Source organism: Enhydra lutris, unplaced genomic scaffold (genome assembly GCF_002288905.1).
Source record: "Enhydra lutris kenyoni isolate GAN:26980312 unplaced genomic scaffold, ASM228890v2 scaffoldscaffold75, whole genome shotgun sequence".
NCBI classification, from domain to species: domain Eukaryota; kingdom Metazoa; phylum Chordata; class Mammalia; order Carnivora; family Mustelidae; genus Enhydra; species Enhydra lutris.
In genome coordinates this window covers 3,248,779-3,272,344 of record NW_019154159.1, presented here as the reverse complement: position 1 = coordinate 3,272,344, position 23,566 = coordinate 3,248,779, and the positions used below count along the sequence as shown (strand labels likewise).

General features: G+C 60.4%; 2 protein-coding genes across 2 annotated transcripts in view; both read left to right on the top strand.

The window, feature by feature from the left end:
- LOC111160406 (TIMP metallopeptidase inhibitor 2) overlaps nucleotides 1-23,566 on the top strand; it is a 44,497-nt gene that overhangs the window by 7,812 nt on the left and 13,119 nt on the right. The window lies entirely within an intron of this gene.
- LOC111160405 (CEP295 N-terminal like) lies at nucleotides 11,579-13,240 on the top strand. The gene has a single exon (XM_022523505.1). It carries the CDS (start codon nucleotides 11,579-11,581, stop codon nucleotides 13,238-13,240), a length of 1,662 nt encoding a protein of 553 aa, XP_022379213.1.

The window sequence follows — 23,566 nt, the reverse complement described above, 5'->3', positions numbered from 1 at the left end:
GATGAGAGGGGCAGGGAGGTGAGGGTTTCCTCAGGAGGGGGCAGGCGGCAGGGAGGCCCCCCTGTGATTGGGTGAGGGCACTGAGCCTGGGGGGCGCACACGGCACCCCAGGGCCACCTGACGCTCCCTCTGGTCCCCCGAGAAGCGGTCGCGTGGAGGGTTTGTTGCTCTGTGAGAAGCCCGTGGTCCTTCCTGGAACTCGGAGACTGGCCGCTCTGTGTTGGCTTCCCGGGGGTGTCACTTGCGTCCTACACACCTGTTCAAGGTGCACAAGCTGGAGTCTTGAGCTCATTCACGGGGCCTGGCTGAGGCTGAGGCTTTATCGGTCCCTTTCTGATCTGTTGTCCGGAGGCCTGGGCTGGGGGCACCATCACAGGCCCGGCGAGGCACGGGGTCCTGCCGCAGGCTCTGCTGATAGCCCCCACTTGTACTCGAGGGCACCGGGTACAGACCCCTGGCCGCCGCTTTACCGACGGCAGAATGAGAAAATGGACTGGCATTTTAGAGGAAAAAGACAAACTGCAAAGCTTTGGGAGAAGAGCCAGCCAGAACCGGTTCTGAACCCCAACTCCGTGTCCGAGGCTCCTTTCCTTGTTCCAGGATGAAAGTCCTCGGGATCCTGGCCCAGCAGAGGCTGGGAAGTCTCTTCAGGGTGAGCCTAGTGCAGACACCGGGGAGGGCCCACTGCCGTCAGCCTGGGATGCTTGGCACCCTGCGCCGCAGCTCTGTAAGAGGAAAGCCGCAGGTGGCACGGGAATGTAACGCCTCCCGCCCCAATTCCTGGCCAGCTCTCAGCACGAGCCCAGCCTGCCTGTCATGTCCCCATTGATCGTGTCACCTCCTTGCCCCTGGCCGGTGAGGAGCTCAGAGCACAGGGTTGGAGGAGGGCCATGGACTTCCTCACGACCACACAGGCTCATGGCCCCCCAGAAAGAAATGATATCCTTGGGGGTCTGTGGCCCCGCCTCTGCCGCATCCCTCTGCCTGTTCACTCCGGCTGACCCTCCGCGGGCTACCATGTCCTCTCCTAGGTCCCATGACGTGCGAGAGGGTGGAAAACAAGGGCAGGAGGCTGAAGAGAGCCAGGAATGTGTTGGAGGCAGAGACGTGGAGCGACGAGCCCATTGGGCTGCGTGTCCCGCGTGCTCGCACATACCCGGCGAGGTCTGCGCTCTCGGTGACCTCACCAGCAGCGGCTCCAACACCAGGGGAGATTACCTGAGCCTTTGCCCGTGGTCACAAGCCTACTGGGCGTCCCTGCTGGAACCCTAGCTGGTCACCAGAACTTTCAGGAGACGGCGTTCTTTCCATCACGAGTCGGGGGGAGAGGACGCCGGCCACCTGTGGGCTTCAGGTCCATGGGGGACCGTACTGTTCAGAGGACAGAACCCATTTCAAGAGGGTGATTTGACTCTGTGATAGTGGGGGCTGAGGGGGGCCCACACAAGGCACCCTGCTTTTTGGGCAAAGGGTTGTTGGTTGACGTGTGCACACAGTTCTCTTCCGGGGCCTCTCGTCTAGCATTGAACCTTCCATCCCTCGATGTCTGGGAGAGAAGGACCAGCCTGGCATTTCGGGAGGGAGCGGCCGTAGCGCTGGGGTGTGTGTCCCCCGTCCTGGGTTCTCCATCACCACATCCTGTCCCTTCAGCCCAGTGGCTCCAGGACGGAGAACGAAGGGACAGATCTGAGGTGGTCTTCTCCTGCGCACGCCGTTCTGGGAGGCGGGGACTGAAAGCGGGGGCACGTCCTCCCCATCGGACGTCTCTCAGAACAAGCCCTCGCCTGTCTCCGCCTCCCCAGTGCAGAAGCCCTCGCCGTCTCTCCCCTGCCTTGCAGGCCTCGTTAAGGCAGGTGAGGCCTGTGTCCCCTCCCGTGTGGATGGGGAGTGGTTGGATGACTCGCACAAGGTCATGCAGCGGAGGGCTCCTGCCAGGAGTCGAAGGAGCCCGGTCCTGGCACGAGTGTCTGGAAGCGGGATTGGATGTCACAGCGCTGGACTTCCCATTGCTTGGTTCATCTGGCTCCGGGGCTTGTCCTTGGAAGGGCTTGAGGAGAGGGGTGTGCTGTCTCAGCCTGAGCGCTGGAGAGGGCTGGAGGGCTTTCAGCAAAGTCCCCCTCCGATCAGGCGGCTCTGTATCCAGGCAGTCATTGAGGACACATGCTAGCATTTAGGCAAGAGGATATTCATCTCCGTCCTGTTTGTCTTCGGAAAACGTTGGAAACACCTACATGCACGGCAGCAGGGGGGGCGGTTAAATCAATCACAGCTTTGGACGCTCCTCGGGACCAAATGGTGTTCGGGTTTTTTTACCGGAACGCGTTCGGATGGGGGAGGGGGAGTCAGATGTCCTCTCCCGAGCGTGTGTTTTCTCAGGTTCCCACGGTGAGCGTGAGTGATACGTGTCACTGGGAAAGTTACAGCTCACCCAAGTGAGGGTCTAGTTGTGGAGCGCCGTCCAGGGTGGGGGGAGAGGGATGGGAGCTGAGGGAGTGTTAGGTGGGTGGGTGGGCGATGTCCTCACTCCGGAAGCAGCATGGAGAGGATGGCCGTGGTGGCCATGCTGGAGCGTTCTGGAAGGCCGGCAGAGGCCCTCCGAGCTGGAACGTGTGGATGCCATGTCTGTCTACCACTCCACCCCGCCCCGATCTTGTCCCTTAAGGGAGTGGGTATACAGCCACATGCAGAGCCCAAGGGCTTGACGGTGCTTGCTGTGGGGGAAAGTCTCCATCTACAGACTCAGAAGAGGGACCCCAACGAAAGTGGGTGGCGGGGGTGGGCTGCGGTTGAGCATTCCCTGCGGGAAGAAGGCTTCCCAGGGCCCTTCAGCCCCAGACAAAGGCTTTTGTCCCCGAGACTCCCACACTTCAGCCAAGTTCCCGTTAATAACTGTCTCCTCTCGAGAAACCAAACCCGGAGATCCCTTGCTTTGACTTCTTAGGGCCAGAGTCCTGTTCCCCAGACTGAATTGGTGAGATTCATGGAGGGTGCCCCAGCCCTAGAAACGAGGTCAGATATGTCCGATTTCGTGCTTTGGGGGCGTGGGTGGCCCAAGGGGGCCTGGGCTGGGAGCCCTTCTTCCCCGGCCCCTGGCAAGTCCTGCACAGCAGTGACCCCTGGAGCAGCAGGTGTCCCGCACCCAAGGGGAAGCAGATGCCCCCCCTGCAGGGGGAGGGGCGGCAGGCATCGCACGGGGATCCTGGGACAGCTGGGAGAAGGCCCGCAGGGAGCACTGGCACGTGCTCCCAGGCTGGGGAGGAAAGGATCTTCTCGCCCAGAGCCCCTCCTTAAACACCGAAAGGGCACACGTGCCAGACCTTCGTGATGCCCCTGCATCCGGGCCGTCCCCCTACTCGTCACCCCAGCTGTTTGGAGCCAAATCTTTGTGTTTGCTAGACCCACAGCAGGTGTCCTGCCAGGCACTTGCCCTCCGGCCGGCTTGTCGCTATCCCTGACTTCACCCCTGCTCTGATGTCACAGGCCAGCAGCTCTGTCGTTCCCGTGGCAGCAGGCTGCCACAGTTCACCAGCTGGGGCAGACGCCGGGCCGCTGGTGGAGGTGGGGAGCTGCGATTCCAGCCTGCTTTGGTCAGTGGGCCCCGGAGACCCCAGCGCAGGCCGTCCGAAGTCCCGCGGTGCCCGCCCCTCATCTGTGGTGGGGTGGGTCTTGTGTGTGCCCCGTGTTTGGGGCCTTGGGAAGTGGACTGGTCGGGGTGGCCAGGCCGCATGCCCAGAAGGCTAATTTGAAAGTCCTGTGCTGTGGGACTCTCCCTGTAGAGTTGTGGGGGGATGGGGGGCAGGACGGGGTTGGGGAGGAACATGGTGGTTTGGGGGAGTGGGGAGAGGTTATCGTGCAGCAGGAACAGCTGTTGGTCATGGCGACCCCTGACCTGCACTGTGTCCCTGGAGTCGGAGGTGGGAGGGGAACCCCATGACTGGCCTTGTCAAGGGACATCGAGTGAGCCACCGGCCAGATCCGCCGTGAGTCTGGCCCTGTTCTGAGTCCGAAACTGGCCGAGGCAATAACGGAGACGTGGTGAGCCTGAGCTGCTCCCTCAGGGCCCAGCCGCCCGGCCATCTTGGCCTTCTAGAACTGTCCCAGGCAGGCTGTACGTCAGGGTGATTGACAGTTAAACGTACAGATCTAAAGCCCCCACTGCAGGATTCCGGTGCCAAAATCTGCTGTGGGGCCTGGGCCGGATTCCTGCCTACTGTGACTCCCCCCGTGCCCTCAGGGATTTTGATACAGGCGGTCCAAAACCCAGCTGGCTTTAGGAACTGCTACTCTGGGTCTTGGCTGAGAGTCAGGAAGTGGGCAAACCTCGAGGCTCTGGGTGACACAGACTGTGTCAGCGAGTGTATTTTTAGAGGCTGGAACTCAGAGAAATGGGAATTAAAAATGTTTCTGCCGTTTGTTTTATCCGGGCTTGGCTTGGATGCCTTCAGTGATGGGTGTCTCACTACCTACCAAGTCAGCCCAATGATTTCAAGACAATCCTGTAGGAAGTGCTTCTTTCCACCTGGCCGGTTTCTACCTCCCTATAATGTGTTCTCGGTCTAGCTCTGTCATCTGGAGACGTGCACAGTAAGTACCATCCTCTTCCCCGAACAGCATACTGAGCGTTTGGGTGTTCCTAATGGCGATCGGTGCCCTTATTACCGCCATTTCACAGAGGAGCAAACTGAGGCACCTGGAGTTAGGAAGCTTGCACCGGATCACACAGTTAATACTCTGCAGCAACACACTGTGCTGCTCTAGACTTTCCTGTCACCTGCGAGCTCCCCTGCAAACACGCTTGGTTCCTTAGGACTTTTCCTCGGACGGGTTTTTCACTCTCCTCCTGACCTCAGGCTACGGCCTCTTCCCCCCTCACTGAAGACTCTCTAGTTGTTCTGAATTCTTTCTGGGAAGTCCAGTCCCTCTGTTGTTCAGATTTTGTCTTTATTTAGTGAAGTTGCGCACTTGTCCCTGTCTGTTTCTTGTTTAGGTGAATTCCTGAGCATTTCAGTAGTACACTTCGATCATGAAACTGTCCCCCGACGTTGGCAAAGTAGACGTTGTGAGCTCTCAACACCTCTTTATGGCTATTCAGACCCACGTCTGTCGGCTGCGTGCCTGTGGGCGCTGCATCCCCCGTCTTTCCAGCTTTGTGGTGCTCAGACGTTCACGGAGCCTTCCTGTAAGCCGCGGGCTGTTTGCAGAGCCTCACGGGCCTCCCTGCTTGATCAGGACAACCTGTGGTAGGGGAGCAGAACGGGCTTCTCCTGTGTCGGCCGGCATCTGCCATGTGCCCTCCAGCTCGGCTCGCCAGGGCCCGGAATGCCCAACTAGGATCCGAGCCGGGCATCACTGGGCTGGACCATTGCCCCGCTTGTTCTAGGCCCCTCTAGCCTCACAGGGAAAGATCACACCGCCTCTGTTGGCCATGCATCTCTGCTGACCTGTCCCCGCTCTACACTTGTGCAGTCAGATTTGGGGGCCGATGTGTGAGTTATAAATATCTTCCTAGTACTTGGTTCCTCGTTATGTTGGACCAGGCATTCAAGCCCGTTAACAATCCTCTGGGCAGGGGCGCCTGGGTGGCTCAGTCAGTTAAGTGTCTGCCTTCAGCTCAGGTCATGATCCCAAGGGCCTGGGATCGAGCCCCATCCCTGCATCAGGCTCTGCTCAGCGGGGAGCCTGCTTCAATCTCTCCCTCTGCCTGCCGCTCTGCCTACTTGTGCTCTTTCTCTTTATCAAATAAATAAATAAAATCTTAAAAAAAAAAAAATCTTCTGAGCCAGAGGGGCCCCTGGCCAGTTTCTGCTCCCTGAAGCATCTGACTCTTGATTTCAGCTCAGATCAGGATCTCAGGGTCGTGAGATCGAGCCCCTTGTCAGGCTCCACACTCAGCGTGGAGTCTGCTTGGGATTCTCTCTCTCTCTCCCTCTGCCCCTCCCCTGCTCTCTTGCTCCCTCTAAATAAGTAAAATCTTAAAAAAATCTTTTGAGCTTGAGGAGCGCCTTCCAACACCACAGCTGGTTCTGTGTGTCCCCGCGGGTCCTTGGGGGCTGGCCGTCCCCGCTAGACTTGGTAGGTTTGGAGTTATACACCCGCGTACTTGACTCGCGGAAGAGCCTGTCCGTGCCCCGCGCCGCTGACTCTGCTGATGCTCCAGACGCGGTTTTAGCAAGCTCCCTGCATGCGTGCCCGGCTGTTGGGGGAAAGGAGGCTAGGGTGCTGTCCGTCTGTCTGTGCCTCACCGCCAGAGACGAGGACAGAGGAAGCTATGAAGAGTCGACCTGTAGAGCCCAGATTATATGCTGGGGTCATTTCGTGTAGAGGCACTGTGTTCTACATATGTATTTTTTTTCTTTCTTTTCTTTGTTTTTTTGGTCCTGTGCATTTTAAAAGCCCTAAAGGGATTCCTTATGTTTTAGTCCAAAAGCTTATCTGCAGCCTGCCGGAAAAGGTCGAACTGGTCTGTTCTGTGGCCTCTCAGAAGACAGAAATGATTAACTTGGCACATGAAAGAGTAAGCTTTCATTCTAGGGAAATGTTCTCTGGCCATGCCAGCTAATGGGGGCCTTTCTGTGTCTATTTTTATATGTTTCAAAGAAGAAGTGCTAAAACGTGTCACCTAGGCGCCGAGCCTGTAGGCCTTTGGATAAAGGCAGGAGCATTTCTCTCATTGCTACAGAGGCCGGGAGACGTCCTTGGAGGAAGGAGGGACTGGACCAGGCATGGGGAAACGTGTGTAGGGTGAGGAAGAGAAACCCACACGGGCAGCATTCTGGCCCTGGACCTGGGTTGCGGGGGGAGAGGGATCAAGGAGCCCAGCTGGGGAGGGGAGCTGGGTCCTAAGCTGCAGCCCGTCCTCAGGCCCGCAGCCCCAGGATCATTGACCTTGTTAGGAATTGCCAGGGAGATGGTGAACTGACCGGGGTCTGGGCCCCTCCCCGCAGACACAGAGCCTGGGAATCTGCATTTTAACTGGCCGGGAATCTGCATTTTAACTGGCGGCTCAGTGGACCGTGCTGCTGGTGGTCTGTGGACGGTGCTGGGACACTTGCTGGTGTGGGTGAAGATGCCATGTGCTGAGTTAGGGCGGTGGCTACGGCCGAGTGTAGAGGTGTTGGGGTAGGGCTCAGGGCAGGTGGGGAGGCAGAGAGGCTGGTCAGGAGTCTTGCAGGAGGGCTGCAGGTGGGGTAGGCGGCTGGGAGGAGGCCGCTACAGACACGGGTACCAGGTAGAGCCGTTTGCTAGGGCCGCCTTATTCAGAATGTGGTCCGCGGACCTGAGGATTGCATCCCCGGGGAGCACCTCACAAGTCAGAATGTCAGCCTCACCACAGACCTGTCGGATCAAAATCCAGCTCTGAACAAGATTCGGGAGGCCCGGGGACGGATCTGGCCTCTCCGTGTTTAAGGAAAATACCTGAATGGGAAAGGGGAGGGTGAGGCGTTCGATGAACTGCGGTAAAAACACGCGGGAAACACTACGGCCCGGCCTGTCGCACCGAGGCCTCTCGCGATGGTGGGCGGTCAGGTGGTAGGTTCACCCCAGCACAGAGTTCTGGCTCCTAGCACTGAGCTTTCTCCGCCGCAGGGCAGGTGACTCAGATCGGGGCTCAGCCTGCTCAGGCTTGAACCCTTGCTGCCCTGCTTTGAGCTGTGTGGCCTTAGGCAAGTTACTTAACCTCTCTGAGTCTGTTTCCCCATCGGAAAGTGGGGATAGGGCTGGAGCTGCCCTGTTGTGGTGAGACCAGGCAAGAGCGACGGCCTGTGCCACAGAGGTCTGCCGTCCATGAGGTTTACATGGCGGTCAGTGTCCTGTCCACACATCAAACTCCGTTTGACCGTTTTCTTCACACACGTGACCTCATTTGGTTAAATGTCTGTGAAATCGCGTGCAGTCCCGTGGGCCCAGGTGAGCCCTCAGATCATGTTGTGGGTTCCAGCCGCAAAGAAGGTGTGCGAGGTAGATGGATGCCCCACGTTCCCTGAGGGGTGCGATGTCCACGTTCTGTCATTCTGATGACCACAGGCGTCGTTCCAGGGGCCCCACTACCACCTACAGCGTCATCGCAACAGATGCCGGCACTTGGAGGGCTGCGGGGTCTGTCCCAGCCAGCTGCCATGCGTCAGCCACGTGACCGTCCACTGAGCGCAGGCCGGGCCCCCTGCAGGCTCTGAGGCCATCATGAGGACGGGCAGTGGGTGGGTCCTGGGCACATGCATGGCTTTGCCCGTGTCACCCCTCCATAGCCCTGTGCGGGCCGCCTTGTGCCTCTCGTATGCGGGAGGAAGCCACGGGACTGGAGACCCTGTGGTGGAATCTGTCCTGTCTGACGTCGGAGCCCCGGGTCTGTGTCCCCCCAGGCCTCTGACTGTGGCACTGTCGGCGTTGCTGCTCATGGGCGTGAGGGGCCCTGGAGTCTGCTCTGGGCCTGGCACCGGCCGGCCGCCCACGAGCAGGTCTCCGCAGAGGCCTGGCAGGGGCCCGTCTCTACTGGAGGGCGATTGGCGTGACTGGCTGGGGGTGGCCACTGCACCGGGGCCACGGGGTGTGAGAGAATGGGCCCAGTGTCTGCTTGGCACAGGAGGCCAGACGGTGTCCACCTCGCCGTCCGTCTGCTGCTCTGAGTGGGGCTTGTGTCGGGACGGGGGCTGCGGTTTCCCTAAGGGGTTGAAGGCAGCCGGCCTGGGGCAGGCAGCCGTCCAGCTCTGGGGGAGCAGGAGTGCAAGACCGGAGGGAGAACCCCAGGACGCTCAGAACACTCCGGTCTCACGTTCGCCCGCGGGGCCGGGCAGGAAGGTGGCAGCTTGGAGGAGCTGGGAGCGTGGGCGGAGGGCGAGCTGGCGTCTGCTGGGCGTCGCGGGGTTTTCGCTTCTGAACTGGGAGCTGACCGTAATTTCCGCACTTTGTCCTCAAGAAGTCTGTCAGCCATTTTCAGTTTCCATCCGTTCGCCCGTCTCGCGGAAAGCCAACTCCGTGGTATTGGTTGGGGGGGCCCTCTCCGGGGGCCTGGGTCAGGGTGACTGAGCGGGAGAGGCATGTCCGGGTGTTACTAACCATCACCGGTTAACAGAAGGTGAGCCAGGGCACCACTGGACCCGGGGGTGGGCTTTCCCTTCTTGCTCCAGGGGTCTTCCAGAGTGGCCAAGGGGACAGTCCCTGCTCTCCCCTCCTGTCCGGACCCCACGGTGGCCGTTCGCAGGGCGGAAAGAGCCCAGGCACATTTGCGACTCGGACCCAAACTCCCATCTTCCCCATGAGCCGGGAAGGTCGGCTAGTCCCCCTGTGCTCCCGCGGCTTCGGTCTGGGCCCGCACTTGCCTTTCTCTGGGGCGCACCCTCTGGCGTGCGGTTGCTGGGACACGTGGCAAATCTGCGTTTACCTTTTCAGAATCGCCCAAACTGTTTTCCAAAACGGCTGCACCGTTTTGCATTCCGCCAGTGGCGTGGGAGGAAGCCGGCGGCTCGAAGTCCTCACCAGCACTTGTTAGGGTCCGTCTGTCTCGTCATCGCCGTCCCGGTGGGCGCGAATGGTCCCCCGTCGCTTCCGCGTGCTCCCCCCTCCCGCTGACGGGCGATGCTGGAGCCTCACGCTTTATGAGCCGTGTGCCTTCTCTTTAATCAAGTGTCTGTTTTGCCTTTTTTTGGCCCATTTAAAGATCGGATCGTCTTACTGCATCTCGAGTGGTTTTCAGAGTCTGGATTCAAGCCTTCTGTTGCGCGTGTGATTCTCGGGTCCTTCCTGCCAGCCTGTGCCTTTTGTTCTCTCTTACGAATGATGTCCCTCGGCCTGCAAACGTGTTTAGTTTCGATCCCGCCATCCTCTTGGTTTCGTCTGTTCGTTGTGCGTTGGGGGTCGTATCCGAGGAATCCTTGCCTGACCCAAGGTCGTGAAGACGTGTGTCTCGCGCTGAAGCTATAGCTTTAGACCTTGCGTTAAGGTCCGTGCTCCGTTTTGAGTTCGTTTTCATATGTGGTGTGGTTTTGTACGGGGCTACGATCTGTCTCGAAAACACCCAAACTCTTCCTTCCCCCGTCGAGTTCCGGGGGCTCCTCTGCCAAATCCCAGGCACTCAACGGCCCGCACCCCTGCTCCCCACCCCCCGGCTCATCACAGTGGTTGGCAGAGTAGCTGCGTGGAGTGACCGCTGTTCTGAGGGTCTAACCGGATCAGATTTACCGAAAGCCGGTGGCCGTGTGAGCGGCCTCGGTTGGTCGAAGGCACCGGGGTGCACGAGAGTGGCACAGACCCGTCTCTGCCACTCGCCAGCTGTGTGATCCGGTCAAGTTTCTTAATCGGGCCCTGCCTCAGTTTCCCCACCTGTGAACCAGGGGTGCTGGTGGCTCCTTGCCTCACGGGGTTATCGCATAGAAGATGAGCAGATAGCTGTAACTGTTCTGTGTTCCATGGATGCGGGGTCGTCTTCCGACTCCTGCCATGCCTCTGGGCCAGCCTGGCTCAGCCCGGCTGCACACAGACTAACGTGGAAGCAGGGAGGGGTGGTGGAGGGGCCCTCGGCATGGCCGGCCCCTGCCCAGGAAGGGGCTCCTTTAGCCCATCCCGTCTGGCTGGTCTTGACATCAGCAGGTGGCCACAGGTGTGAGTCCACAGGTGTGAGTCCACACTTTGTTGGTGTAAATGCCCCTCCTGGTCTAGGAAGGCCTACGGACCACGGGTCCCTTCCTGATGCCAAAGTGTCCCCCTCCGATAACCCCACAGGAGAAGAGCTCTGGATTCTGAGAAAAGAAGCTTAAGCCCCCCTGATGGGCGGATTCTAGTACCACGCGAACACACACACACACGTGCACGCACACGTGCACACACACACGGACACCCCCCACAGCCCTCACATGTGCGCACACCCGCACCTGTGCGCACACACACGTACACACACTAATCCGCACACGCACACACGTGCGCACACTCACACCCTAACCTAGAGGCTCCTCCTCCACCTTTTCCTCCCTCCCTGTGTGAGCAGCCCCCCCCCCCCCCGCAGAGCCCACTCGCACCCTCTACCCCCACCAGCGTCCCAACACCCCTCCTAAGGTGGGAGATCAGGTGGGGGTCTAAGCCTTGGCACTGCTGACAAGGGGGGCTGAGCCGCTGTCCACTGTGGGGACCGTCCCGGACAGCGCAGGATGTTGAGCAGCGTCCCTGGCCCGCATACGCCGGGTACATCTCCTCCCCCCAGTTCTGACAAGGAAAAATGTCCCCAGATGTGGCCGATGTCCCCTGGAGATCGAAACCGCACCCCACTGAAAACAGCTGCCCCCCAGGGTCCCGTTAAAGGTGTGCCAGACAGACGGGGACCCGAGCCCATGCCCTTGCGGGTGGGCCTTGGCCTAAGTGACCGGGAGGGACACGTTTTAGCTCTCGTCCTGCATTCAGAGCTGCGTGTGCCTTGTCCCCAGGGGCTCGCTGTTCTCAGAACGCTCCGGGCAGCAGAGTGTGCTGTGGTCGTGCGGGCTTCGCGTGGGCCGGCCGTGGCAACTGTGGCTCCCCGGCCCCTCGCGCCTTGACTCCCGCTCTTGGTTCCTGCCACCGTCGCTCTGAAGCCGTGTCCGCACAGGTCACCGACATGAAAAGAAATGCAGACAGAGCCGCTCATCTGAGTCCCAGCCCCGAGCAGCAGGCCCCGCGCTTACGGCAGAAGCACAGGTTGCTACAGGTCCGTGAGAAGGGACCCCTGGCCCTGCAGAGACAAGACCTCCTGCAGCAGAAGAGCCCGCAGCCCCCGCGCCTGGCCAAGGAGTTGGAGGCCCCCAGCCAGCCCCAGCACGTCCGGGGCCTGGAGCACCTGTACTTAGCCCATCGGTTAGGTGCTGGGGGAGGACAGGCCAGGGAGCACCGGCCTGACTCGGAGGGGCCGGCCCAGCGAGGAGCAGCCCGGCCGCCCAGGGCCCGGGAAAAGCACAGAGCAGCCGTCCAAGAAGAGAAGAATCGCAAAGAAGGGCTGGCTGGACGGCAGACCCAGCTTACCCAGTCCCAGAGGAAAGCCGCGGGCCCCGAGAAGCTGGGGGCTCCCAGAGCCGCAGGCCTCACCCGTCGCCCCCTCTGCCCCCGCGAGCAGAATAAGAGCAAGCGACCGCCTTTGATGAAGGCCCGCGGTGGCCACCGTCCCGCTGACCCCTGGAGGAGCAGAGGGGTGGACAGAGAAGAGTTTTTGGCTGTCCCGGGGGCATTCGGGCATCTGCAGAGAAGGGAGAAAGAAGGAGCCCGGGACAGGAGGTGGCGGCCGGGAAAGGGGGCAACTCCTCCTGGTCAGGGCCCGACAAATAGCTCCCTGGATCAGAGCCCCGAGGGAAACACAGAGAACCCAGAACAGCCGGGGTCCATCGGCTGGACCCACAGAGGGGGTGCTGCGCCCCAGGTGTCTCTGTGCAGGTGCGGGGACAAGAGCAGGTGGCAGAGGGAGCTGGAGTTTGCCTTCCAGGAGCTGTTCAACACAAACAGGGAGCTGAAGAAGCACTTGACCTTGCACCTTGCCCTGGGGCCCGCGGCGGATCAGAGCACCAGGGACGAGCTCAGCCCCCGCGACGTGCGAGAACCGAGGGGTGAGTCCCAGCGCGACAAGCCAGCGGTGGGCCCGGAAGCGGACGTGGAGCCCGGCGCGGGGCCCACGGGGCCAGCGCAAGCAAAGGCCCACCAGACCGAGTCCCGAACCAGCTTGGAGGAGTTCTTGAGCAACCTCAAGAACCAGAAATATCTCAGGCCGGCGACGTTCCCGTCTAAGACCATGAGTGAACCGTTGTCTCCCAAGGCAGGGGTGTTTATCGGCGCAGAGAACCGGCTCCTGGGTGGCCTGGGCTCCAGGGAGGCACTGGCCAGACCCGACCCGCTGGCGGAGGGCCCCCGGCGCCGGTGCCTACAAGAACAGGCAGACGGAACCAGCCTCGTGGCCTTGCGGCGGAGACCAGATGAGCCACGGGAGCCGGTGCCCGGGACGGGGCCCCTGGGGCTGAGCCGGGAAGCCCGCTCCCAGGCCGGGCTGGAAGGGCAGAGAGAACAGAGAAGGGCAGGCCCGGCCCACCTGACGTCTTACTCCTCCCTAGACCCCGAGGAGGAAGGGGCGTGTGCCTGCGACACCACTTCCCCCTGGGCCTCTGGCTTCGTCATCGACGATGACAGGCACAGTCAGATGATCCATGACCTTCAGCAGCAAATTGAAGAGCAAAACAAATTGCACAAGCAGTTTCTCGCGGAAGCCAGGAAACGCTTGCATGAGTTTCAGAGGATATGATAAGAGCGAGCGAGCGTCCCACCCATGATAAAAATACATCGCTGATAACGGGCATGATGCCGGAAATGGTACCCGCGCCCAGAGAGTCTGTGTGTGCGTCCCCCTCCCCGCTCAGACCCCGTGGGCCCCCTCCTGGCGGGCCGCCTGTCCCCGCCGCCCCCCACCCCCACAGGCCTTCTACCCAAGTCCCATCCGGGAAGGCTCCCTGGCACGACCCTGGGAACCTGTTGGGTGGGGCGCGGAGCGGGTCCGGAGGCTGAGGCCGCTCGCGCAGGCCGGGAGCTCAGCCAGGGATGCAGGTGAGGGAAGGAGTCCAGACGTTTTCAGCAGATAAGCGCTGGACTTCAGGGGCGTCCAAGGTCAAGCGGGCAGAGTTTCAAAAGATACATCATTTGTTGCTTGGCAGTTGGCTGGGACACGCATGGGGAGATGGCGCTAACGTCTCTTTCGTCTTGCAAGTCACCAAAGCCAACCTCATTTCATGGGACTTGGCTTACGATATTCTTGTCACTTTAATGTTGGGAAGGGAGACAGGGAGAGAGGCAGAGGAGAGGCAGGAGGAAGGGGACAAAGAGAAGACAGAGCCCCAGAGAAGAAAGGGGAGGGGTCCGCAGCAATGCAGCCTGCCAGCTGCCTCTGCCTGGGGCAGGCAGGGGCGGGGCGCCTAGCTGGCTGGTCATGTCCCACCCCCGCTGCACCCCTGACCCGGCAGCCCTGGGGACCCTGCCTGGGTGGGATGGGGTTCTTCTGCCAGTGGCAGATACTTCGAGACAGGAATAGGGACGGATAAACTTTTTCTGCAGAGAACCAGATAATAAACGTTCTAGGTTTGCCAGCCCACCGGTCTCTGTGGCCACGACCCACCCCTGCCACAGCACCTTGAACGCAGCCCTAGACAGCACGTAAGTGGATGGGCAGGGCCAGGTTCCCAGTAAGACTCTATTCACAAAAATGGGGAGGGGGGTACCTGGGTGCAGACCTCAAGCCATAGTTAGGTGACCCCTGGACTGGCGTAGGGAGGACGTGGCTGCCTCCCTCCCTCTCTCCCTCCCCAGGACCACAGAAGAAGATCGTCTGTCTTGGGTCGTGGTGCATTTCTATCATTGGTCCATGAACGGCATTCTGTCCCTTAGTGGATACTTCCTGGATAGCATGATGAAGGACGTGAGCCTGCCATCCAAACCCAGGACCTAGACTGTTTCTCAGAAACAGCTTCTGCCTGTGTGCTCCTTCCCTGTTCCGTTCCTCCTCAGCTGCGTGCCTGCCAGACTTGGGGCTCGGCCCTCCGTTTGCGGGCTGCACAGGGAGATGTGGGGTGACCAGGCCCGTTAGAAACCCAAGCGCTTCCCTGGAGTGCATCAGGCTCACGGAACCCCCACACAGGCCACTCAGACGGGGCAGGGATGGCACCCTATAAGTTTTGGGGGGTACTTTTCAAATCCCCAGTAGCCGGGGTGAGGGAGCTTTTACGATCTCTCGTTTTTAATCTCATTGGAAGCATCTCCCTGAGCTCCGTTGTCTTATCTGGCTTTTCCAGGTTAGGTAGAGAAAATGTTTGGTCCCAGCCCGTTTCCATTCTGTCCTCTGCTGCTGGAATGTCACGGGTCTGGGGCTGCAAAGCCAACTTGACCGTCTGATCTGAGCCCAACATGAGTGAGCATGAAGCCCTGGGGCCAGGAGGGTCTGAGACTCCCAAGCCAGATGAGGATTAGCTGAGGGGAGGCTGGGCTGTGGTTGCAGGGTACGGGGTCACCTGGGGCTCCAGCCTGCTGCTAAAGAGTCACTTTGGTCCCAGAGGGCGCCGTGGGATCACGAGGTTTAAAGCCATGGCCGTGATGGGACCCGAAGCCTGAGCGCCTGGAGGCTGCGGTCCGATGAGTGGAGGAGCCTGCCTGCCGGGGGGTTATTTTCGTTTCTACTTCCCAAGGTAGTATTTGTGGCCTGAGTGTCCTAGGCGAGGAAGTGCCCCTTCTCGGCCACACTTGAGCTAAAAGTAGACATAGGAGATGGACAGGGAGACGAGGTAGAGGGTGAGTCACCGGTGCCCGACGGTCTCGCCTACCCTGTCCCCCAGCTGCAGACACCCTGCCCTTTCCCACCGGGGCTGCAGAGGGCTGGGGGCCACGGGTGCTGCTTTGCTCCCTGCAGATTGCTCAGACGCACCTGGACGACGGTGCTAGAGGCCCTGGGACCCTGGGACAATGCCACCAGGAAGAGTGGGGGCTCCTGGCAGGTTCCCATGGGGCATGGCCAGGTGGCAGCAAGGATTCCTGACACGATGACTGTGTGCACCTTTGTCGTCCTGGCCCACTTCTTGCGTCTTCCCCTGGGGGTCCACCCTCTCCGAACACAGTATCTTCTAGAACTTTCCATGGGTTTCATGCTGCTGCTCAAACATTCGGGGGCAGCTTCCCTGTTTCCACACCATTCTGAATTTACTAGAACATTTACTGTCCGGTCCAAGGGTCCTCATGCCTTTCTCCTCCGCCACCCAGCCAGGTGAGTGGTTATGGGGTACATGATGATACCTAGACCCTCAGAGATGTAAAATAAAGGGGAAATGAAGGTTTTTAAAATTGGGGCACAGGGCCCCCTCTCGGACCTGCAGCGGTTCTTCTGGTGAGCAGAGGACGGCCCCGACATGTGGACGGCCTCCCGCCCCCGCGTCCTCCCTCTGTGGCACGATGGGGGGTTGATGTGGACGCGTTGCCTGCCTCTACAGTTGCTGGAACAGCCCCGGCCGGGCTGCAGGCTGGGGAGGGAGTGCGGGGTTGACCACGCCTCTCTACACTGCCAGCTCTGGTGGGTAGGGGGGCAGCCTTCCTTGCTCAGCTGAATTCTAGGGTGTAGGAGGAGTGGCGGGCACACGAGCCTCCCAGGTTCTCCCCGCGCTGGAAGCTGGAGCGTGGACCCTGGGATCCCAGCCTTTACATCCCTGTCTCTGCCTGAGTGGCCATGGCTTGGGGTCAGCCCACAAGGCTGCAGGTCTCAGTCCTACACAAGGGGGAGGGTGGCTGCCCAGTCTGAGCCGTGGGCCCGGCCCTCCCACTCTCACCCCTGCATGTGGGGCAGCCCGGAGAGGGGCACAGACTTCCCCCGGGGTCACGGCCTGTTAGAGGCAGTGTGGGGGCAGGCCCAGCCAGCCTCTCCATGCCCCTCTGCCAGCCGGTGGGCAGGCGAGGATTGCAGCGGGGTGGCCGGATGGTCCCTCTGCCCCCCGCCCTGCGCCATCCAGCTGCTGCCCCCGCTGCGGGCTCCAGGCTTGCGGCTTTGTAGGGCCGAGCTTGGCCGCTCCTCAGGGTCTTGGCGGGGAAAGTGCAGAGCAGCACTTCCTTCCACAAAGCCGCACTGTTCTCAGCAAATCCTCCCAGGATCGGGGTGCATTTTTTTCAAGTGATTCAGCAGCACGTGAATGGGAAGGGCCTGAGCCCAAGGCTTCGGGAACCGTGACCGAGCCTCTGGCATGAGATCCCGTTGGGCTCCCAGGGAGAGGAAGGGTGGCGGGGCATGAGTCGGGGGCTGAACAGCGAGCCCCCCCCCCCAGCTTCTCTCTGCACAGCTGAGGAGCTCTTAGGGATGGTTTCCTCGTGCTCCCCAGGGGGCCTGAGCCAGCGGACAGGAAGTGGAGGTGGGAACGCTGGTCTCCACGGAGACGGGGCATCCAGTGGACAGCAGCTCATGGGAATGTGCTAGAATCTCAGAAGCCCCAGGGCTGGGGCCACACTGCTGTTTGCTGTCCAGTCACCCTCCCCGCCCCACCCTCGGCCCCCACAGACACACGTGCTTCGAGGGGGGGTGAGCGCAGGCATTCCCGCCACGGCCCGAGTCACACCGGCCAACCTTGCCCTCAGCCTGGACAGGCGCAGCCCTGCCCCAGAGCTGGGGACGGTGGTCGTCCCCCCAGGGTGAGGAGGCTTTCAGGGACCCGAAGGTGGCACCGGGTCTGTCGGGGCTGCGGCTCAGACGGAGGGAGCCCTGGTTGCCTCCTCCCACCACAGGAAGATTTTAATTATGAAATGGTGCCTCCCCCACCTTTTTCTCAGTTCCCTAAAAGAAGTGAATTGGCGGGAGTCGACCCCACTGCTGACTGAAAGCCGCCAGGCCCCGGAACCAGGGAAGGCAGAGCCAGCTGTCCCGGGAAAGCCCCACCGCCACCACCGAGGGGCACCTGCAAGGTGGGGTGTGGCCGGACAGCGAGGCCAGGGGGCAGGTGGGGCTGGACGCTCCCATGCACATCCGGGTGCCCAGCCAGCGCTGACGCCACGCATTCCTTGGGACATCTCCCAGGCTGTTGGACCGCACCCCGTTTCCATGTGCGGTTCTGTGGGGAGGGGCGTGGCCTTGAGACCCAGAGGGTCTGAGCGGGCCTGTGGTCCACGTGAGCTCGCTTCTCTTTCTCAATCCCCGTGTGCCCCGTTCCCTGCCCTCCAGCTCGGGAGGTCGCCCACCCTACTCACGAAGCAGATGCAGTCCCGTTGGAGAGGTTCAAAACCGCCCTTACGATGCCCCCCGAAGCAGGGACCCCACAGTGGTGGGGGGCAGGGCGCTGAAAACGTGCTTGACTCCTTATAGCTCTTACAGGGCAAAGCTGCAGCTGTTACTGATGGGTGTGGACGGGGCCGTGGGGCACCCCTCGCTTTCCCAAGTCTGGCCCCGAGGGATAGCGTTTGGGTGGGATGGGGGCGCCCACGCTGCCCTCAGCCGGGCTTTGGACAAGCTCATCAAAACTCCTAGGGACCTCAGCCAGGTCGACCAGCCGTGCAGCGTCACTTGTCTGCCCAAAAGGGACAAGAAAATCCCATCCCAGATGCCAGCTGCCGGGTGCTTACAGTGTTACGGGGACGGTGGCGGCTCTGTGATTGGAGGGTGTAATGTCCAGACCCGGAGCGCCCTGTTCTCTGGAGAGTGTGGACAAAAGCAGGGAACCCTGCAGCTGTCCCCAGGCCCCCCAGCGGAGTGGAGACCCCTGGAGTAAGGGGCACCTGGGCTTCCTCTGAAGAGGCCGGCAGGAAGACAAGTGGACCGAGGGACCCACGGAAGGTGTTTGCAGCCCGGGCAGCGCAGTGGCCCCGTTTCCACCTAAGACGTGCCCTTCTGCACACTCAGACCCCGGTGCCCACGGTGGGCTTGGCTCAGCTGCATTCCCGTCACTGTGCAGGGTGACTCCCTCCCGATTGGGGACATGACAGGAGGGTCTTTGGCAGATGTGCTGGGCCCCATCTCTCCCTCCCCCTACACGAGTGGCACGGGGAACGGGCCCCCAGCGGAGGGACCCCAGGGCCAGGGCGAGGACGGAAGAGCAGATCAGTGCCGTCCCCGCAGGCAACGGTCTCCCTGTCGACCGTCCCGGGTTCCCGCTGGTGGCTGCGGTCCGCGGGCTGGGCTGAGAGGGGACGTGGCCTCCACGGGCGTTGAGCTAGCCCTGCCACTCTGAGTCAGGACGCTGGTGAGACTCAGATGATCTTGGGCGGGATTTTGACCTTGTATTTAGAGACGAATGTTTTTTCCGAACCCCAGAGATTCCCACATCTCCTCTGGGCAAGGGCGTGATTTTTCCTGAAGCCAGAAGCTCGGCGTTGGCCAGCACCGGGGCCTGGGAACTTAGCGTGAGCCGAGTGCATCCAGACAAGCCCATGAAGGTCTAAAAGTCATGTTTTAACAGCCACAGCTTTACCTGGCTCTGGAATTGGGAGCGGCTGCCCTGCAGAGTGGCCCCTCAGGGAAGTGTCCCATTAGGAGATGTTCGTGTATGTAGCGCTCACGTGGGAGAGCTGCCCGGCTCACGGCAAGATAGTGAAAACAGCTCAGTGGGTGCGAAGTCAATGAACTCGTTAGAGAAGTTTCTTTTTCTGAGTCTGGCTGCCCACAGGCTATGGGGACGCCTCGTTCTTCTCCGTTGCTTCCTCAGGAATGTCCACGGACACAGTAGGACTCAGAAGGTGTCGGTGAGGTGCCGGCTGTGAGTGGGCGGGGGGTGATTTGAATCTCTGCCCAGGCTGGTCAAGCGTGCACCGCCCCCCCCCCACCGCCCCCGTCCCGGGCCGGCCCAGGCCACGCTGTATGCTGAGGACACCCTAGGTTTCCCGAAAGCCCCTGCTGTTCTCACCCCACCCCCGCCCCAGGCAGCAAGAGGGACAGTCTGGCCTCCCGGGCCTTCCCTGAGCGGGCGTCCTCTCTCACAGTCTGAACGTAGCCTTTGTTCTTTGGATCATTGTCTCCGACCTTGACTCTCCACCCACCCAGCTCTTTTCCATCCCAAATCTGGCTGGGTGGACTAGGGATTGTTTTGTGGGCTGCTAACGGGGGAGTGACATCATGTGATGTCCGTGGCCCAAGGGCTGGGGGCGGGGGCTCTGCGGCTGTGTGTGCTTTGAATTAAGTCGACGGCTGTGCATTCCAGTAGCCAACATCTGGTGGTGAATTCATCAGCCAGTGTATCACCCTTGATCTCAAACCCAGATGTTGTGTTAACGGCAGAGGGGAAGAAAAAAAACAAAATCAGAGCAGCTCGGGGAGAAGCCATCATTTTTTAGCACAAAGCAGTTAAAACAGGGAATCTTTTTTTTTTTTTTTAAAGATTTTATTTATTTCTTTGACACAGAGACAGATCACAAGTAGGCAGAGAGGCAGGCAGAGAGAGCGGGAGAAGCAGGCTCCCCGCCGAGCAGAGAGCCCGATGTGGGGCTCGATCCCAGGACCCCGAGATCATGACCTGAGCTGAAGGCAGAGGCTTAAACCACTGAGCCACCCAGGCGCCCCAAAACAGGGATCTTTATAAAGCCTCTTGCTCCTGCCACTGCCTCTGGTTCCTACAGCCAGGGGCAGGCCCATGGCGCAGAGCTGCTCACTGCTGGGGAGTGGACAGCTTGAGGGCTAGTCGCCCACCCGGGGCCAGGCACCCGGCCCAGCACATAGTAGGTGTTCGGCAAACGTGTGTCCTTGCGTGGATTTTAATTTCCTCTCAGACTCTTGGTGTCTCTTTGCCGTTCCCCAGTCCTGGCCTTTAAGTGGCCCGGGGCCGAGACGGGCCCATCTTTGACTTAGAGTGGTCTCCATCCCAGAGCTCTGGGATGCCTGTCCCCTGAGGTGTTGGAAATGCCTTTCTGGAGAGCTCTCTGCCTCCTCCCTGCCCACTGCTTGGGTTGGAAATGGCGTGCTTCTCTATCCCCCCGTCCGCTGGTCTGACTTCTTATCTGGGTTGGATGCTCCTTGAAGGCCATCTCTGTTACCAAAGACCCTCCCTCACCTTACCCCTTTCTCCCATGGGCAGAAGGAGGCCCACGCTTTTAGGATTTTACCTGAAAGGCAACTCAACCCCGAGCTCTGAGTCTGGCTGCTAAGAAATCCCCACTCTGGTTTCATGCTGGGGGCAGAAGGCTGAGGGTCAGAATGTCCACAGCCAGAGCTGGCTGGGGTCCCCCATGCGGCGGCCCCAGCCCTCCGTCCCTGTGGGGCCCCTCTGCCTGTTTCCCCGAGGTCTCCTGCCTTCAGCTTGCCGGTGGGTCCTCCGGCTTTGATGAATTCATTTGCAATACCTTTGCTTATACCCTTCCCTGCCCAGAGTGCTGAACCCACAGCGCACCTGCTTCCCTGCACGGGCTGTGGCATCTCCGTTGACAGGTGTACCCCTGGCACCTCTCCTTCGCATCTGATGGTGTTGATGTTTTCAGAAGATTGCCATAGAGCTGGTCTTTCTTTGCCCCTCTTGATTCTCTTTCTTTCCTTCACATTATCTCCCATTTCGCAAGGTGGAGAGGAGGTTCCCACGCCGCATTCAAAGACCCTGAGGAATCTTGAGTTCTTATTTGCGTGGACCAGCCCCACTGCGGTTCCTCCTGGCCCCCGCCCCCACGTCCCTGCAAGCCACAGGCAGCCTGGGAGCCGGTTCACAAGCTGGCCTTGACCCGCGAGTCTGCCCCGGATCCTGGATTCAACCAGTCCCTTCTTTCCGATAATTTAAAAAAAGAAAGCATGTCATCTGTAGCCCTAAAGCGAAGCCAGCAAGTTAGGAAGCGGTGTCTGACCTAGAGCCTGGGATTTGTGCTGACCTGGGGGTGCCATCCGGACCCGAGTGGCCGGCGCGATGTAGCTCTCCCAGCCTCCCACCTGCAAGAGTAGGAGAATGTGTGCCAGGCACGGTGTGTCCCATGATCCGGGTCCTCTACTCCCGGGGTAGCACAGGGGGCTGATGGTGGCGGCGGCTCGGTGTCCGCTGTGAGTGGCTGTGCTTCCGGGGGGAGCGTCCATGACCCTACACGGCGGGCAGGGGCCGAGAGAAGGGTCTAGCCCGGTGCCGCCCCACTTGACGAAGGATTCGGACTGCCTGCGACCTTAGGGGCTTTTCTAGGAGAAAATGCCTGGACCTGAATGCGTGGAACGGGATGGAACCTGCTCACTGGGGTTTTCTCATTGCCGCAGGGGAGTTGATGCAAGACCCGTTATTCGTGGATGAGGTGTCGTGGGGTAGCGCACCTCGGAAAAGGAGTTTGAAAAGGTGCGCCGAATTGGGTGTGTCCTAGTAAAACCCAGCAGCCGTGCTGCTCCCAGAACCGCTGTCTCCCTTGGATGTTCTGGTTCATCTGCTACCACCAGCCCGTAACAACGCTCACAGCCCAGAGACACCTGGGGCGTTGATCTGGGGCATTCATCTGGGATCGTTCGTGATTTGCATCAGCGTTTCCCCGTGTGGCAGTGCAGTATGGTGTGAGTGAGGCAGGCAGTGAGAGAGACCACAGACGGACTCACCTGGGTTGCCCGGATGTCTCCGGGACAGCCCGGTTCCATCTGGCAAGGACCTAGTGGGCCCCGACTATGGCGAGAACGTAGCCTCTGCCCGGTAGAAGCCCGCTGAGCCCACAGGGGTGCAGGCATTTACAGCAGGATGGAAGAGAGATGTGGAACGTGCCAAGGGCTGCAGGAGGACAGGATCTCCCAGAGCAAGACAGGAAAGGGTGATTTTATCTGGGTTTTGAAGGATGCATAGAAGTTCTCCTGGCAGGGAGGGCTAGATGGTCTTCAGGGCAGAAGAGACTTGTCTAGCCAGAGGTGGGGACACCCCTCGGCGTTTTTGGGGTCAAGGGACCCTTATGGACGGGCAGAACAGCAGGACGGGAGCAGCTGGGGTCATGGAGAGACCTGCTGGCTGGCACCACGTTGTGGAGGGTGTCCTGTTTTAGATGAGGGCAGTGGGCGGCTAAGGAAGATGTTTGAGTCTGGAGGGATGCAGCTATAAAAAGTCTGCTGGCACTGGGGGTGGAGAAGGAGGAGCCACTGGACACAGGCTGACCCACTCCCAAAGGCAGAGCCTTCTGTTGAATGTGGCCCACTGGATGGCAATTCCTAGATGTGGCTTTGCAGATTGGGGCCTGGCTTAGCCTGAGAAACAGGAACCTGCGCTTCGTGACTCAGCTCCAACAGAAGAAGACATAAGAATGGGGTTTGGGTCTGGGTGGGACCGGAGAGGGATGGCGTGGGCTGACCTTTGGTGACAGGCTGGGGCCCAAGGCGGGGGGCACAGACGGGATGCACGTGCCTCGGCTTCCCTGCTCCGTGGGCAAGACAGCCTTGGCCAGGGGGTTCCAAGATGCGAGCTGCCTGCCTGGGGCTGGAGGACGGAGGCGCCTCTGTACCTGGCTCTGTCTCTTCCTTACTGCTCTGCTCTGCTTTTGTCCACATTAACCTAACTCTCTCCCAAGTGACCCTGCACAGCTGAGCTGTGGAGGGCAAAGCTTTTAAAGCCATTAAAGCAGGCGGTGTCACCAGCCGATAAGCTTCCAGATGAAACAGAGGAGGGCTGGGCCCCAGGGACACGTGAGCAGCCGACCCTCCCTGCCTCAGGGTGCAGGCTGGGGCCGGGTCCTGGCGTAATTGCTAGGAGGACGCCCTGTGGTGCATGGCCCACCAGCAGCCTCAGGGTCTGGCCAACATTCCAGAACCTTCCCAGCCAGACCTCTTCCCCTGTCCTGCATCTTGTGTCATGGTCTGGGATCATTTTCTTTCCGTTTGGCCTCCCTCCCTGGCACCTGCCCCGTGGGTCTGCCGGTGGGGCCTGGGAATGTTTCCTTTGTGGGGCGGGGCGGCCAGAGTGCTCTGACCCTTCCTCTGTTGTGCCCTTGTTAGGATGTGTTGTTGTTTTTATAAAGAATCACCCACAGGACATTCTTCAGGGTCATTTTAAGGACAGATGAGGCGTAGCAGGCCAGAACCTTCAGATGTAAGACCCCCAAACCCAGATGCGATGGGGCCTCCCGTTAGCCCTCCACCCTCAGCCTGGAAAAGCCTTCGTGGAGCTGGCAGTGGCTGGAGGCTGGGCGGTGTCAGCACTCG

What these genes read in the sequence shown, in the direction of transcription:
- LOC111160405 (XM_022523505.1), top strand. Translation starts at nt 11,579, where the DNA reads ATGAAAAGAAATGCAGACAGAGCCGCTCATCTGAGTCCCAGCCCCGAG.